Source organism: Poecilia reticulata, chromosome 18 (genome assembly GCF_904066995.2).
Source record: "Poecilia reticulata chromosome 18, P_reticulata-male-v2, whole genome shotgun sequence".
Taxonomy (NCBI): domain Eukaryota; kingdom Metazoa; phylum Chordata; class Actinopteri; order Cyprinodontiformes; family Poeciliidae; genus Poecilia; species Poecilia reticulata.
Genome location: NC_088847.1, coordinates 5686199 through 5700238, shown reverse-complemented (window position 1 = coordinate 5700238; position 14040 = coordinate 5686199). Strand labels below are relative to the sequence as shown.

At 38.3% G+C, this 14040-nt stretch overlaps 1 protein-coding gene and 1 long non-coding RNA gene across 2 annotated transcripts; both read right to left on the bottom strand.

The window, feature by feature from the left end:
- Positions 1-2109: 2109 nt before the first annotated feature.
- LOC103472765 (uncharacterized) lies at positions 2110-9573 on the bottom strand. The gene is made up of 6 exons (XM_081599150.1): positions 8372-9573; positions 7912-8256; positions 7654-7689; positions 2551-2667; positions 2426-2460; positions 2110-2343 (listed from the first exon to the last, which is right to left on the bottom strand). Exons 1-6 carry the CDS (start codon positions 8457-8459, stop codon positions 2224-2226), a joined length of 741 nt encoding a protein of 246 aa, XP_081455276.1. The 5' UTR covers positions 8460-9573; the 3' UTR covers positions 2110-2223.
- LOC145548579 (uncharacterized) lies at positions 6621-7288 on the bottom strand. Its single transcript, XR_014084575.1, has 3 exons — positions 7189-7288; positions 7062-7093; positions 6621-6985 (listed from the first exon to the last, which is right to left on the bottom strand). It is a non-coding gene; the product is annotated as an uncharacterized LOC145548579 (long non-coding RNA).
- Positions 9574-14040: the final 4467 nt, after the last annotated feature.

Sequence of the window (14040 nt, the reverse complement as noted above, 5' to 3'; positions counted from 1 at the left end):
GTGGTCTGAGCACATGCATGAGCGTCGCACGACCTCATGCATCGACTCTTCAGACAATTATGAAAACATCGCGGTTATGATCGAATCAGATCTGCTGCTGCATGTCAGTGTACTTAGTTTGATTTAAAAAAAATGTATAATACACAAAACATCGTAGTGAGATTAAAAAAACAACAAAAAAACAAATTGTATGCATTGAGAACAAAATTCAACCACAGACCACGCCCTTCAGAGAGGACCAACACCGTCACCGTGGGAACGTGTTTCAGCAGAGAGGTGCTGTGGTGTTGTGTGTGAATTTTGGTGAGAGAGCTGTGAACAGCAGCAAAACAGCAACATGACACCACATAGATGCAGTAAAATGAACACTAACCCTGTTCTTTGTGTTCTTAGGTTTTCTTTATCTTTGAGGCTACTGCTACAAACAGCTCTAACACCAACACATCTCAAACTGCAACACACTTCAGATTTATAGTTTTCTTCACATCATGAGGCTAGTTCAGAGTATTTTGCTTCTGTAGTGGCAGATCATATCAAAAGCCTTTCCACAGGAAAACACTGACCGGATTCAAATTAATTATATTTAAATAATTAATAACGTTGATACCAACTGTCTGATTTCTTCCAATTAAAACGTGACTCCGAAGAAAAGTGTCAGACATTTTAGTTAAGAATCTATCTATCAACGTTTATGAGTATGCAAGTCACAGACTAGTGATGCATGGATATTGGATATTTGGTGAATATCTGATATGCTGATATATTATACCTCATTTGGTCAATAACCAATACCAATATTTTTTTCTATATCTACTTACTGAAACTATATGTCTTTCTCTACTGTGGAATTAAAATGCTGCATAATCTTTGTCAGTTTAACATGCTGCTAAAATGGAGTCGGAAAATGATGTAACACTTTCAACTTGCATTATGTTTAATGTCAAATTTATTCATTTGCTCTCTCTAAGACAATGACAACACTGCATGCATCATTGTGATTGGTATGTCTTATAAGAACGGCTTTTGTATCGGTGAGTTATTCTGACGGAATGGCCGATGTCTGATATTACATTTTACAGCTGATATCGGCCGAAAATATTGCGCATTCCTAATACAGACTGTTATCGAGCTATGACACATAAAAAACAAAAAAAATCTCTTTATTTTTTCTGCTGGACTTCGGAAGGCATGATTGGTGGAATAAGATGAGTTCCACAAAAGGATCAACAGAACCAGCTTTTTTAACGAGGAGAAGCCGCGTGTGATGCCGATGATGCGACGACTCATAATGAGTCATAAACGGGCGGAGATAAACGTCGCTTCTCAGGAAGAGGCTGCACAATGTGGGTGAGGACAATTGAAACCTGCTGGTCTCTCCACCTTCAGCATGAAAGGCCTCAAACTGAGCATACATGTTGAACTTAACTTTCCTTTTTTTAAATGAGAATAACATCAAAATGTGTGTTTCTGCAAAGGAGTTGTAGTGAAATAAAACAACAGCGAGGTGTGTGTTGTTTAATGTGTTGGTTTCTAACAAGTAGGTCTGATAGTCCCTCCCCAGTTTCCACTGCGGTGACATTTAGCCACAGAGAGACTAGCCTTCAGCGCTGCAACAAAACCACAGGTGGCAAAAGCTTCTGTCTCCTTTCACATCAAGACATTCGATCTTCTCTTTTAAAGTGTGTTTAGTGGGCCTCAGGGAAGGCCTTGTAAAACTTATAGAAAAAGGTCTTCCTTGTTGCTGAAACTCACCAAACAATAGCAGCAATATGGCAGAATCAAAAAGCGCAAATCTTTATCTACTGTCCTTTCATAAAAACGTTTCATTAGTGATGTTGGGGCATGTTCCTCTTGATGACGTGTGATTAGGTAAAGAAAGATGGTAGTAAGAAAAGATGCTAAGTGATCTACACTAAGACAATGTGGGTCTAAGGTAGCTAAACATTGTTTAAAAAAATGTTAAAATTCATGTGTGGCACATTTTGTCATGTTACAACCGTAAATTTCCATTTATTTTATTGGGAGTTTATGTAATAGACAAACACAAAATAGTACACAATCAAGATTGAGCGAAATTATTATTTTTTTAAATTAAAAGCAGATTTTCTTTCCGTTTTTGCTATAAGAGACACAAAAAACACAATACAAGTAGATAATGAAATGACTCATGACAACAATAGATCATTATTGTTCCTTAGCTGCTGTTATTAATATTGAGAGAGCCTATCTGGTCGCAGCATACAGCACATTTGGATCCATCTCCTTCTCTGCAGGCCTTCTGTTCCTGTTTGCTTTGGGTCTGAAATTCAGCGCTGAGTAGTTCACAGGATCAGAGTCCAGATTCTACAAAACAAGAAATGACTCACAGTAACTCGGTGAGTTTTAGGATTGAGTGATTTTAAAAATTATAATTTAATGTGTTCACCTCATTGTGTTGTTGGTTCTGTCTGTTGGCTTGACCTGAAAAACATATACACTGTTTGAACATTTTTCATTGTGTCATTTCACATTATTAAGTTAGTTGAATTATTAAGTTGGTTGTCAAAATACCTTTATGACAAGGTCTGGTTTTCAAAACCAGTCCTAGGATGATTATTACCAGGAAAAAAACCACACCTCCCAGAATGACAGTGGGCAGGTTGTTGGCTATATCCAATCCATCTACAACTGAGACAAAGACATATAATGTGAACTCAGCTCATTACAATAATGAAGTTTCCAGGTCAACTTGCCCACTTGTCTGATCCATACTCCCATCTTATCTCTGTCTACTTTTATTTCACAACTGTAAACCAGCCAATTTTATCTACACACCTGAATGGCAGTATAACCGTTAATACCTGTTATAGAAACATATTTTCAGAACTTATAGAGATAAATTGTCATAAATAGGTCATATGTTTTTAATAGCATTCCTTTAGGAACATTTTTTTGAATTTCCTATTTCCATTGATTCTGGCTCTGATCCAGATGTGGGCCCAGTGATTAAAATAAAAGCAAATTAGCTCCAATTTGTTTTTACAAATTAGAGGTGGACATTATTGACTTGTATCACGTTACCTAGACTAAAAATAGGTCATAGAAAAGTATTTTAAATCGGACCTTTGGATTAAGTAAACATATATTATAAATAGATATTTGAATATAAAATTCCTTTTTTGGACCAGGGTTCTGACTTTGTTGAGGAAGCAGGAGCACTTCTTGATCAAAAACTACACATTTACAAAATGACAGAGCAAAACCATGAAGAAAATAAATGTATAAACAACATTGGAGAGACTCCAAGCATTCTTACCTTGCAAATATATTCCACTGAAGATTCTATAATTTTTCTCTGATTTTAATCCGCAGATATAAATGTCATAATACAAACATTCTTACCTTCAACTTGTAAATATGTTTCACTGAAGATTTTCAGACAGCTTGGTGACTTGGTTCCACAGATGTAAACTCCAGAATCTGAAAAATTCACTTGTTTGATGTTCAGAAAGAAGTTTGTGATGTTTGATGTCATGTTGAATTTCTCACGTTGAAATCCATCAAATAGACGAGCTTCAGATCCAGCTGTAGAGATCGATGAGATGCGGCTGACGTTAGATCCATCAATCAGTTTATACCAGAATATGTGTTCGAAAATGTTGCTTAAGTTAGGGCACAGCAGAGTGACGTCTTCACCAGGCTGAACCACAACTGAGAGAAACTCAAACTCTGACTTAGTGATCCAACCTGAAACATTCAAAGATCAACTTTAAAACACTTAAAACAACAGCTCTGGATGATAGAAGTCAATTTCTTGTCCATTCTGGAGAGAAATGGTAAATGTGTTGAAAAAACCATATGTAGCTTTACTTACTGAAGGTGAAGAGGAAAACCAGTATCACGTTGATGTTCATCATTGTTTACCTCAGTTAGAGCAATAAGCTCTGTGTCAGTTCTAGAGAGTCTTCAACATGGAGGTGGAGTTTTCTTTGTGTCCGTTTCCTCAAACTGATGACGAGAATCAGTTTAATTGAACAAAACCTTTATAGATTGTAAAGAGCTGAAAGTAACATCATCATGAATAACACACGCAGCGCTCTTTCAAGTAGGAGAATCTGCAAGAGCTTAAAAAGCTTAGAGCTTTGATATGATTCGAGTGTGTGCCGCCATGCATGAAGCGTGTGTTACCCATCGGTGTGTGTTACATATCAGAAGAGGTGGCTAGAGAAGTAAGAAAAAAGTTACTTTAAACTACAAAATACAATGCCATAAAAAATGACAGTGAAGAACTTTTTCATCTTAATCAAATAAGGTGAGAGCTTCCATCCATCCATCCATCCATCCATCCATCCATCCATCCATCCATCCATCCATCCATCCATCCATCCATCCATCCATCCATCCATCCATCCATCCATCCATCCATCCATCCATCCATCCATCCATCCATCCATCCATCCATCCATCCATCCATTTTCTGCCGCTTATCCGGGCAGTGGCGCAACTACACATTATTCAGGTGGATGCGAAAACAAAGATCGGCGCCCCATCACAATTGGTGACAAAGGGCAGCCTTGGCGGAGTCCAACTCTCACCGGAAATGACCGACTTACTGCCGGCAATGCAGACCAGACTCTGACACCGGTCATACAGGGACCTGACAGGGCCTGGTACCCCATACTCCCGGAGAACCCCTCACAAAGCCCCCCTGGGGACACGGTCGAACGCCTTCTCCAAGTCCACCAAACACGTGTAGACTGGTTGGACGAACTCCCATGCACCCTCCAGGACCCTGCTGAGGGTGTAGAGCTGGTCCAGTGTTCCACGACCAGGACGAAAACCACACTGGTCTTCCTGAATCCGAGGTTCGACTCAAATCCGATGGACCCTCCTCTCCAGGACCCCTGAATAGACCTTACCAGGGAGGCTTAAGAGTTTTTGCCTCAGCGACCACCCGAGCCGCATGCCGCTTTGCCTACCGGTACCCATCAGCTGCTTCTGGAGTCCCACAGGCCAAAAAGGCCTGATAGGACTCCTTCTTCAGCTTGACAGCATCCCTGTCAAGCTGAAGGGTTGACAGGGCTGGAGGGTTCAACCCTCGAACCCTCCACCAACGGGTTCGAGGGTTGCCGCCGCGACAGGCACCAACAACCTTGTGGCCGCAGCTCTGATAAACCACCTCGGCAATGAAGGCACGGAACATGGTCCACTCGGACTCAATGTCCCCCACTTCCCCCGGAATGTGTTCGAAGTTCTGCCGGAGATGGGAGTTAAAGCTCCGTCTCACTGGGGACTCCGCCAGACGTTCCCAGCAGACCCTCACTACACGTTTGGGCCTGCCAAGTCTGACTTGTTTCCTCCCCCACCACCGGAGCCAGTCAGTGGACAGCTCCGCACCTCTCTTCACCCGAGTGTCCAAGACATACGGCCGCAGATCCGATGAAACGATGACAAAATCGATCATCGAACTGCGGTGAGAGCATAAATATGACAAAAATGAAGTTGTCATGAGAATATCACAGATCAAGGTCATTGGTTTGTTTCTGTTCAACATTGTTGCATTTGGAAATGTATTCACAATTAGCAAAAAAGCAGATAGAGGATTTCCTTTATTCATGTGAACTGAATACAGTAGCTCTCCATTAGCAGATAGTCCATCAGTCAAAATTGACTTCTTACTATTGCACCTCCAGATCACAAGGTTGGACACTTTCTGACAGTGCTGTTCTGAAAACTGTTGACTGGTGCAAGTGAAAGTCAGCAGAAACCCATTAAAGGTGAAGAGCAGTGGTATTGTGGTGGCACAGGAGTAAAGCACCACCATGTATGATGCAGCTCATTACCCACTTTAGTATCTGACCACTCTCAAGTAAAGGCCACTAAAGCCAATAAACCTTTTCTTTCTTTTTTTAAAGTGAAGAACAATAAAGAATTGGCTGACTACCAGTTTCTAAATGACCTCCTGTACTCTTAATAAAAAGAACAATCATAATGTGATCATCATCTCTTTTTGTAGATTATAACAATGGTCTTGTCATAACATTGGTCAGCTGGTCTCACACCAGAGAAATACCATGACAGTGTCATAAAACAGCAGGAGCTTGATCTGTGATGCTCAGAACCAGTTGCTGTTACCTTCCCTGAACTTATTATGATAAAAGCTTTCTTCTTTAACACCCATTTTCTTACCAAGAGGCAAATGACATGACCATCTGTGGAGAGCTCCTTAACCGCCTTGGTACATAAAAATACACAATTTGCGCCAATGGTTCCAGCAATCCTTTCTTCTCAAACAGTGGTAACGTTACAAGATCTACCTTTTCCAACTCTTGACTCTGCATTTTTCTCACTTTGCAAGGTTTTAAAAATTGCTTACCGTTTCTCACTCAGACTCCTGGTAAATGATTCCCCCCCCCTGACAATCATACACCCAATATTTGTTTTGACTCAGTTATAATTTCTTTAAGAAAACGACCATTGTTTGTTCCAGAAAAGTCCAACTCAGTGTGAACAGCCATCAGTCTGACTTATAAAAATATTAAAACATTCACCATATTGTTTATTTGACAAATAAAAAAGGTCAAAGTTTATTTGAAGGCAGGCTTTGTTGTGAAAACAGTTTATTTAATTTTACTTTTTACAATTACAGTAGAAGAGCCACCGAGTAGATGTTGATAGGCTAACATGAAATAATAATAAAGCATTATTTTGACTCTGAGCTGCTATTAATATTACTGTGTGCGTCTGTATTGGGTAGGGTGACCAAATGTCCTCTTCTCCCTGGACATGTCCACTTTTCACTTTCTGTCCAGGGGACGTTCAATGATTGATGAAAATGTCAGGATGTTCAGGGATTTTGGGGAAATCAAAATAATATGTCGTCCTATCTGGTGGCAGCGTACAGCACACTGGTCTCCGTCTTTCTCTCTTCAGAAAGCTTGGTGTTGCTGTTTGCTTTGGGTCTGAATTTCAGCGCTGCATAATTCACAGCGTTTGAGACCTGGTTCTGTAACAAGAAAGGATTTGCAGTAGGTCAATTTTAGGTTAATCTTAGAACATTAATTTAATCATTGTGTCAGTACCTCATTTTGTTGATGCCGTCTGTTGGTTGGAGCTGAAAAACAAAAACAGACACTCTTCTATTTACATCAGTTGTTTATTTTAATTTGATTGTAAAAAGAGACAAAAAAAGGAGACACAACAAAATACCTTTATGAAAAGTTGTGATTTTCCAAACCAGGCCCACAATGACAGCAGCAAGGAGAATCACTGAACTTATTAGAGTCACAGTGAGCAGTTTGTTGAATTCATCCAGTCCATCTACAGCAGAGACAGAGACATTTATACCACTCTTTAATGAATCGATAAAAAGTTTTTTGGATCAACGTATTTGTATAAGCATTTTATCTCCATCTAGTTCAATATCACAGATATGAACTAATCATGTTGTACACATTCACCTAAACAATAGAATAGAAAAGAAAAAAGAATAGAAATATCCTTTATTGTCCCTCAGTGTAAAAATTCAGTTGTAACAACAGCAAATCAAAGGTAATAATAATAATAATAATAATAATAATAATAATAATAATAATAATAATAATAATAATAATAATAATATTATTATTATTTTTTTTTTTTTTATTCCTTATCATTCACATTATTTCAACCTACCGTGCTCTGATTCTGGGTCTGATCCACATTTGGCTCCTGTAAAATATAGCAGATTAGGTCATTAGAGGGTGATAAAGCCACATTAGCTCTGGTCCATTAGGTGGATTTTATTTGGCCGGTCATGCAGGAGATTTTAGAAAACTATTCTAAATCAATTGTTCACAAAGTGAGACCATCGTAGGTTCAAATTTGCACAATGACAAACCTCAAAAACATTACATTTGCACTGACTACCAGTCATGATAGAAGCACTCTTACCTTCAACTTGTAAATATGTTTCACTGAAGATTTTCAGACAGCTTGGTGACTTGGTTCCACAGATGTAAACTCCAGAATCTGAAAAATTCACTTGTTTGATGTTCAGAAAGAAGTTTGTGATGTTTGATGTCATGTTGAATTTCTCACGTTGAAATCCATCAAATAGATGAGCTTCAGATCCAGCTGTAGAGATCGATGAGATACGGCTGACGTTAGATCCATCAATCAGTTTATACCAGAATATGTGTTCGAAAATGTTGCTTAAGTTAGGGCACAGCAGAGTGACGTCTTCACCAGGCTGAACCACAACTGAGTGAAACTCAAAGTCTGACTTAGTGATCCAACCTGAAACATTCACAAAGATGAACTTTAAAATACTAAACAACAACTGTAAATGACAGAAGTCATTCTGAACAGAAATGGTAAATGTGTTGAGAAAACCATATGTAACTGTACTTACTGAAGGTGAAGAGGAAAACCAGTATCACGTTGATGTTCATCATTGTTCTCAACATGGCTAGGTTAGAGCAATAAACTGATTTCAACATGGAGGTGGAGTTTTCTTTGCGTTTTCCGTTTCCTCAAACTGACAACGAGAATCATTTTTAATAAAACAGGAGAAACAGCAATGATTGGTTATAAAGAACTGGAAGTAATTCTATCAAGTTAAATAACAAACAATACAATTTATTCAGAAACATACTGAGCGTTCACAAAGCACTGAATAAGGTAACAAGTCCTGCAGATAAATGAAAGATTCATCTGCAGTAGTTTTGATGCTCGTTGTTTTCTTTCATGTCTGACAATCTGCTACCTTTAACACAGTTAAAGCTTTGATATGAGCCAATGTGTGTGTTGGCACGCATGATGTGTGTGTGTGTATTTGCCCCACAAGCTGGTGAATCTGTTGCACACAGATTCAGCTATGTGTCTGTTCTTCAGGAGAGGCTGGTAGAAAAACCACACATTTTCTACTTTTCGCCGTAAAATTTGATAAGTTATTTCAGTAAATATAAGAAAATAAATTACTAATCTGTTTCTGTTTGGCTAAATTCTCTGATGTATCTCATTTGTCTGGTAAACGTTGAAGCAGTTTCTGGTTTTTGTGCAGTGGAGATCCACCACTTGTCAATTTAAATATTCAGCCTCAACCATCCAACCCTCATAAAACAGAAGTATACTTCATATAGGTTTTTGTGGAATATTTTACCATTTACCATAATATCATTTGGGTTGTTGAACATGTTATACTGGAACAATAAACACTTCAACTACATCTGTAATGTATAATAAACTGGTTCGGTTCTTTATAATGGGTGAGGTTGCGTGCAGTTTTGCCGTATCTGAGCTTTAAAAAGTCTTTGTGTTATTTCACTGTTGCCGTCACCACAGTGGAAACAAGCAGCGATGCTACCGTAGAAACTTTGGCTAACACTTGTTACCAACTTCACTCTTCTTCACATCTAAACATAGACACCAGAAGTCTCAGTCGGTCCTGGTGGCACATCTGTGACCTTTCCATTTCCATCCGACATGTAAGAAAAAAAAACAACAATAGAGATGTTGAAGCAAAACTTTATTTAAACAAGGAAAAAAAATACACAGATGAACATTAAAGCATCAACATCATCAGGACTTAGAAATGTTAAACTTCTCATCACTAGAAAGTCTGTCTTGTAGCAGCATACAGAACATTTGTCTCAGAATCTCTTTCTGCTTCAGGTCTCCTGTTGCTCTTTGGTTTTGGAGGGAAGCTCACCACTGCGTAGTTCATGGTGTGAGAGTTCAAATTCTGCAGGTAAAAGGACGTACAGTTACTAACTCATAAAGTCATGGAACAGGTTTATTTAGAAAAGCTTACATTAGTTTAAACAGCCTTTACCTCATGATGTTGTAAAGTCTTTCTGTCTGAAGACGAGAGCATCGAAAATGATTGAGGTGTTGAGTTTAAGCTGTATTTTTACATTAATAGACATCCAAATGTCAAATTTGCATAAAAAATAGCATGAGTACCTGTGTACAAGATCCTGATTTTCACAATAAAACCAAAGATGACAATTACAAGAAATATGATGATGCCACCCAGGATCCAGTTCAGCAGACTGTCTGGCCCATCAGGTTCCTCAGAAGAATCGACTGACGTTCCTGTAAATATTTACAGAAACATTAGATAGAAATCTTTTTTTTTTTTTTTGTATCTCACAGCAATAGCAATATGGAAGCTCATAATCTTACCTTCAACCTTTAAATATGTTGCAGTGAAAACAGCGGGAAACGCATCAAAGTAATGTCCGCAGAAATACAACCCAGAGTCGTTGTCGTCCAGCGGTTTGATGCTCAGTGAGACGTTTGTGGAGTCGGATCTCATGGTGAATTTATCCGACTGAAACGGATCGTACCACGACGGGGCGGATTCGGCGTTCAGCATGGAAGAGATGCAGCCGAGGGGTCCGTCGTTCAGCTTGTACCAGAACACCTGAGAGCGATACGTGCTCATGTTGGAGCACCGCAGTGTGACTTCTGCACCAGCCTGTGCCACTGATACATGAAACTGAAAACCTGATACAGAGATCCAACCTGTAACATTCAGAAAGTACAAAAAGGTTAATGACAGTAATTGTTGACTTTTTTGTTCAAAAAGGAATCAGGCTGTATTGGAGGGAACATTTTTCAGATGTACTTACTGAATGAGGAGAGTAAAGCCAGTGTGAAGGTGCAGCTCATGTTGTGAACACAGTTGGTGTCAGAATCTGAACTGAGCTCCAGTTTGTATCGAGCTCATGATGAGGAGGTGGAGAGCTGTTTGATTTGTTTAGCCTGCTGAAAGTCCCTGAGGACGGCTTCAGTACATGTTCCACAAAAACTATAAATCGTTTTTTTTCTTCATCAAAACCACAAATACCAGTAACAGATATCAACACAGAAATCTTTAATACATTTTCTTTAATTCTGATAGTAACTGAGGTAACCATCTGATTCACATGTTGCTGAAATGTCTGTTTTTCCCCACATGTTACACCATGTGGTGTAACTAAAATTGATATAACTTCTTGATACCCAAGTGAATCAGACTCAATCATAAAATGTGAGTACTTCAAATGAAGTGACGTTTAACAGATAACCACTTTTTAAAATTTTCAATTTGCTTATTTAAAATTTGAGCAAAAAAAAAGTCTTTAAATAAGCGAGAAAGACTTGAGGGTTAAAAAATGTTTTACATTTCCCTCTAGCTTGAGTTAACGCCTTGCACCACGGCTCACTGCAGTAACTGGGACTATAGCAGCTTTGCAAAGTCAGAGACTAAAAGTTTTGCCTGGTCTTCTTTCTAAAAAAAAAACGAAAAAAAAGCTAAAGCTCTGATAACGTTTGTAGATTTCCAATTAGAATTAGGGTTATTAGGGTTTGGGATGAGTACTGAGGTTCTCTGAGCTGTAGGATACAGAATTATGTGGGGAACTGAGTCAAAGATGAAAATGATTCGAGGGATCTGATTGAAGGCCGAGGTAATAGTTGCCATGATTCGTCCAATCACCACCTCTAGCAGAGCGGCTGGAGGAAAAACTCTCACACTCCCTCACATACACTAACATCCCAGTAATATGGCAGCTTTTGTTCACTGCAGTTCTCATCAGAGCTCAGAGGCCTTCATGAAAGTATTGGATTTATACTGAGAATGAACTGGACCTTATTTACATATTCTGGGACATTTTCTTTTTTTCTTTTACAGAATAATGATTTCTTTTGAACTATTGGAGTTCAGAAGGGCTCCTTATAAATTTAAACTTCTGATTATTTTTTTTCCCTATTAACTTTTTTGACATTATTTTCTGTTGGCCTTAAACACAAACATCAAGTTTTGGTTGTCGTATGAAACCTGTTGTCGTATGGTTTCATACATCAGCCTTTATTCGATTAAAGGCTGCTTTAATCGAATAAATTATTCCAACTGAATGTGTGAGAACCACTGTATGGATGCAAACTGGAGACAAATCTTTAAAAAAAAAAAACAGAACATGAAGTAGCTGCAGAAACCAAGAGAAGATGAACCTTCCAACAAGAACAGAACAAAGATTTCACTGAAAATAACGAAAACTAGCATGAAAGACAGAAAGAGTTAAATGAGAGGAAGGAAAATAGAAAGCAGGTTTTTGTTTCTAAAGATGAGGATTGATCAAAGCTTGCCTTTATAAAAAACCTTTTATTTCAGTTTTTTAGAAGAGACAGAAAAAACCTCAGAAGTAGAAGATAAAATGACACATGGTGATAACAAAGCACCACTCTGACCTTGAGCTCACATCATTCCTACTTAGAGTTTATCTGGTGGCAGAATAAATCACATTTGTATCCATCTCTCTCTCTGCAGGCCCTCTGTCGCCTTTTGCTTTGGATCTGAAATTCAGTGCTGAATAGTTTAGAGCCTCCAAATTCAAGTTCTACAAAACAACAACAAAAAAATTACTTACAGAAACTCACCAGGTTTTATTACTAAGTGATTCAGAAAACAGCTGAAATTATGTAAATACCTCTTTTTGTTGTTGACTTTGTCTGCTAGTTTGACCTGAAAAAATGAAAACAGTTCATCTGGTTTACTAATTAGAGGATTTGTCATTTTTATTCCCAAGTCAACATAGATCAGCGACAGATTACCGGTGTGAGAGGTTGAGATTTTGAAAATTAAGCCAAAGATGACCAGTAGAAGAAAAACAACAACACTTCCCAGAATCAAAATCAGCAGATTGTTTGACACATGGTTTGAGTCGCCTGTAGGAGAGGACACAACATTAATGCAGAACGGATGGATTATTAAAACAAACAAGCAAAAAAAAAAGAAAAAAGATTTGGGTCAGTTTGCTTCTTCAACAGTTTATATCCACTTTAGCATAATGTACTTAAACTACAGGACAGTTCAGTATTCATTACTGTTAAATATTGATTATATTCAGTTATGGACATAAACAGTTGAAATCTTACATGTATTTTCTATTCAGTTTGCCAGTTGAGTTGTGAGCAATAAGATTCAATCCTGAATTGAACCGCAGTAACTCTGACCTACATGTTGTTTAAATATAAACACTTTTTCTAGCAGCAGATTTTCAGTGGATCAGAGATTTTTCGTGTGTTTTGTTTGTTTTTTTTATGTTGATTTATGTTTTTTACATGATTGTACTACAGAACAAGTCCCCTCAAACCATTTTGTTCTTAAAAAGTCAGGAATTGACACTGTAAACAAACCAATTAACCAAAAATACAGCATCGCTAATTACACTGATTTTAATTGGCTCAGTCTTACCTTCAACTCATAAATAAGTTGCATTGTACATTCCTTGAAACTCATGTTTCAAGGACATCAAACATTGACTTCCTTGACTTTCAGGAAGATGTTTGTCCTGTTGGACGTCATGTTGTATTTGTTACTTTGACCTCCATCACACAGCACAGCTCTGGATTCGGAGCTGGTCATGGACGAGATGCAGCTGACGTCGCCGCCGTCGGCCAGTTTGGACCACGAGATGTGAGAGGGAAGCCTGCTGAGGTTGGTGCACGACAGAGTGACGTCTTCTCCAGCCTGAACCGCCACTGAGTGAAACCGACAGAGTGACAAACGGCACAACCTGAAACGAGACGACAAAATTTAACCAGAAGCAAAGAGGTATTCAGAAATGTCAAGTGCATCCCTAAAAACAGATTAAAAAGTACCGATTGGTCAAACTGATAATGAGAAACATTTAAAGAAACAGGTGGAATGAATATTAGAAAACATTGAAAAAAAACCCAATTTGATTAATTAAACAGCAATGGATAATGCAAAGGCAATTCTGTAGCAAAATACGTTTGAAAATAGTTTGAAATTTCATGAGGAACATAAAAACTTCCTGATGTTTCAGTTACATGAAATCACTCTAACTTATTTTACTGCAGTTAAAACACCAACTACAGACATACAGCACACAGAAGCACACCAAGAAACAGCTCAAGTGTCCCTTTAGAAGTCATAAAACTTGTAAGAATGGCAAAAATCATACCTGACCTTCAAGAGTTGCCTGAATACAATTTATGAAAGCTAACAGTGGATGCTGTACTAAGAATCAACGACAAAAGTGTTTGCAGTATTTTTGATGCTCTTTGTGC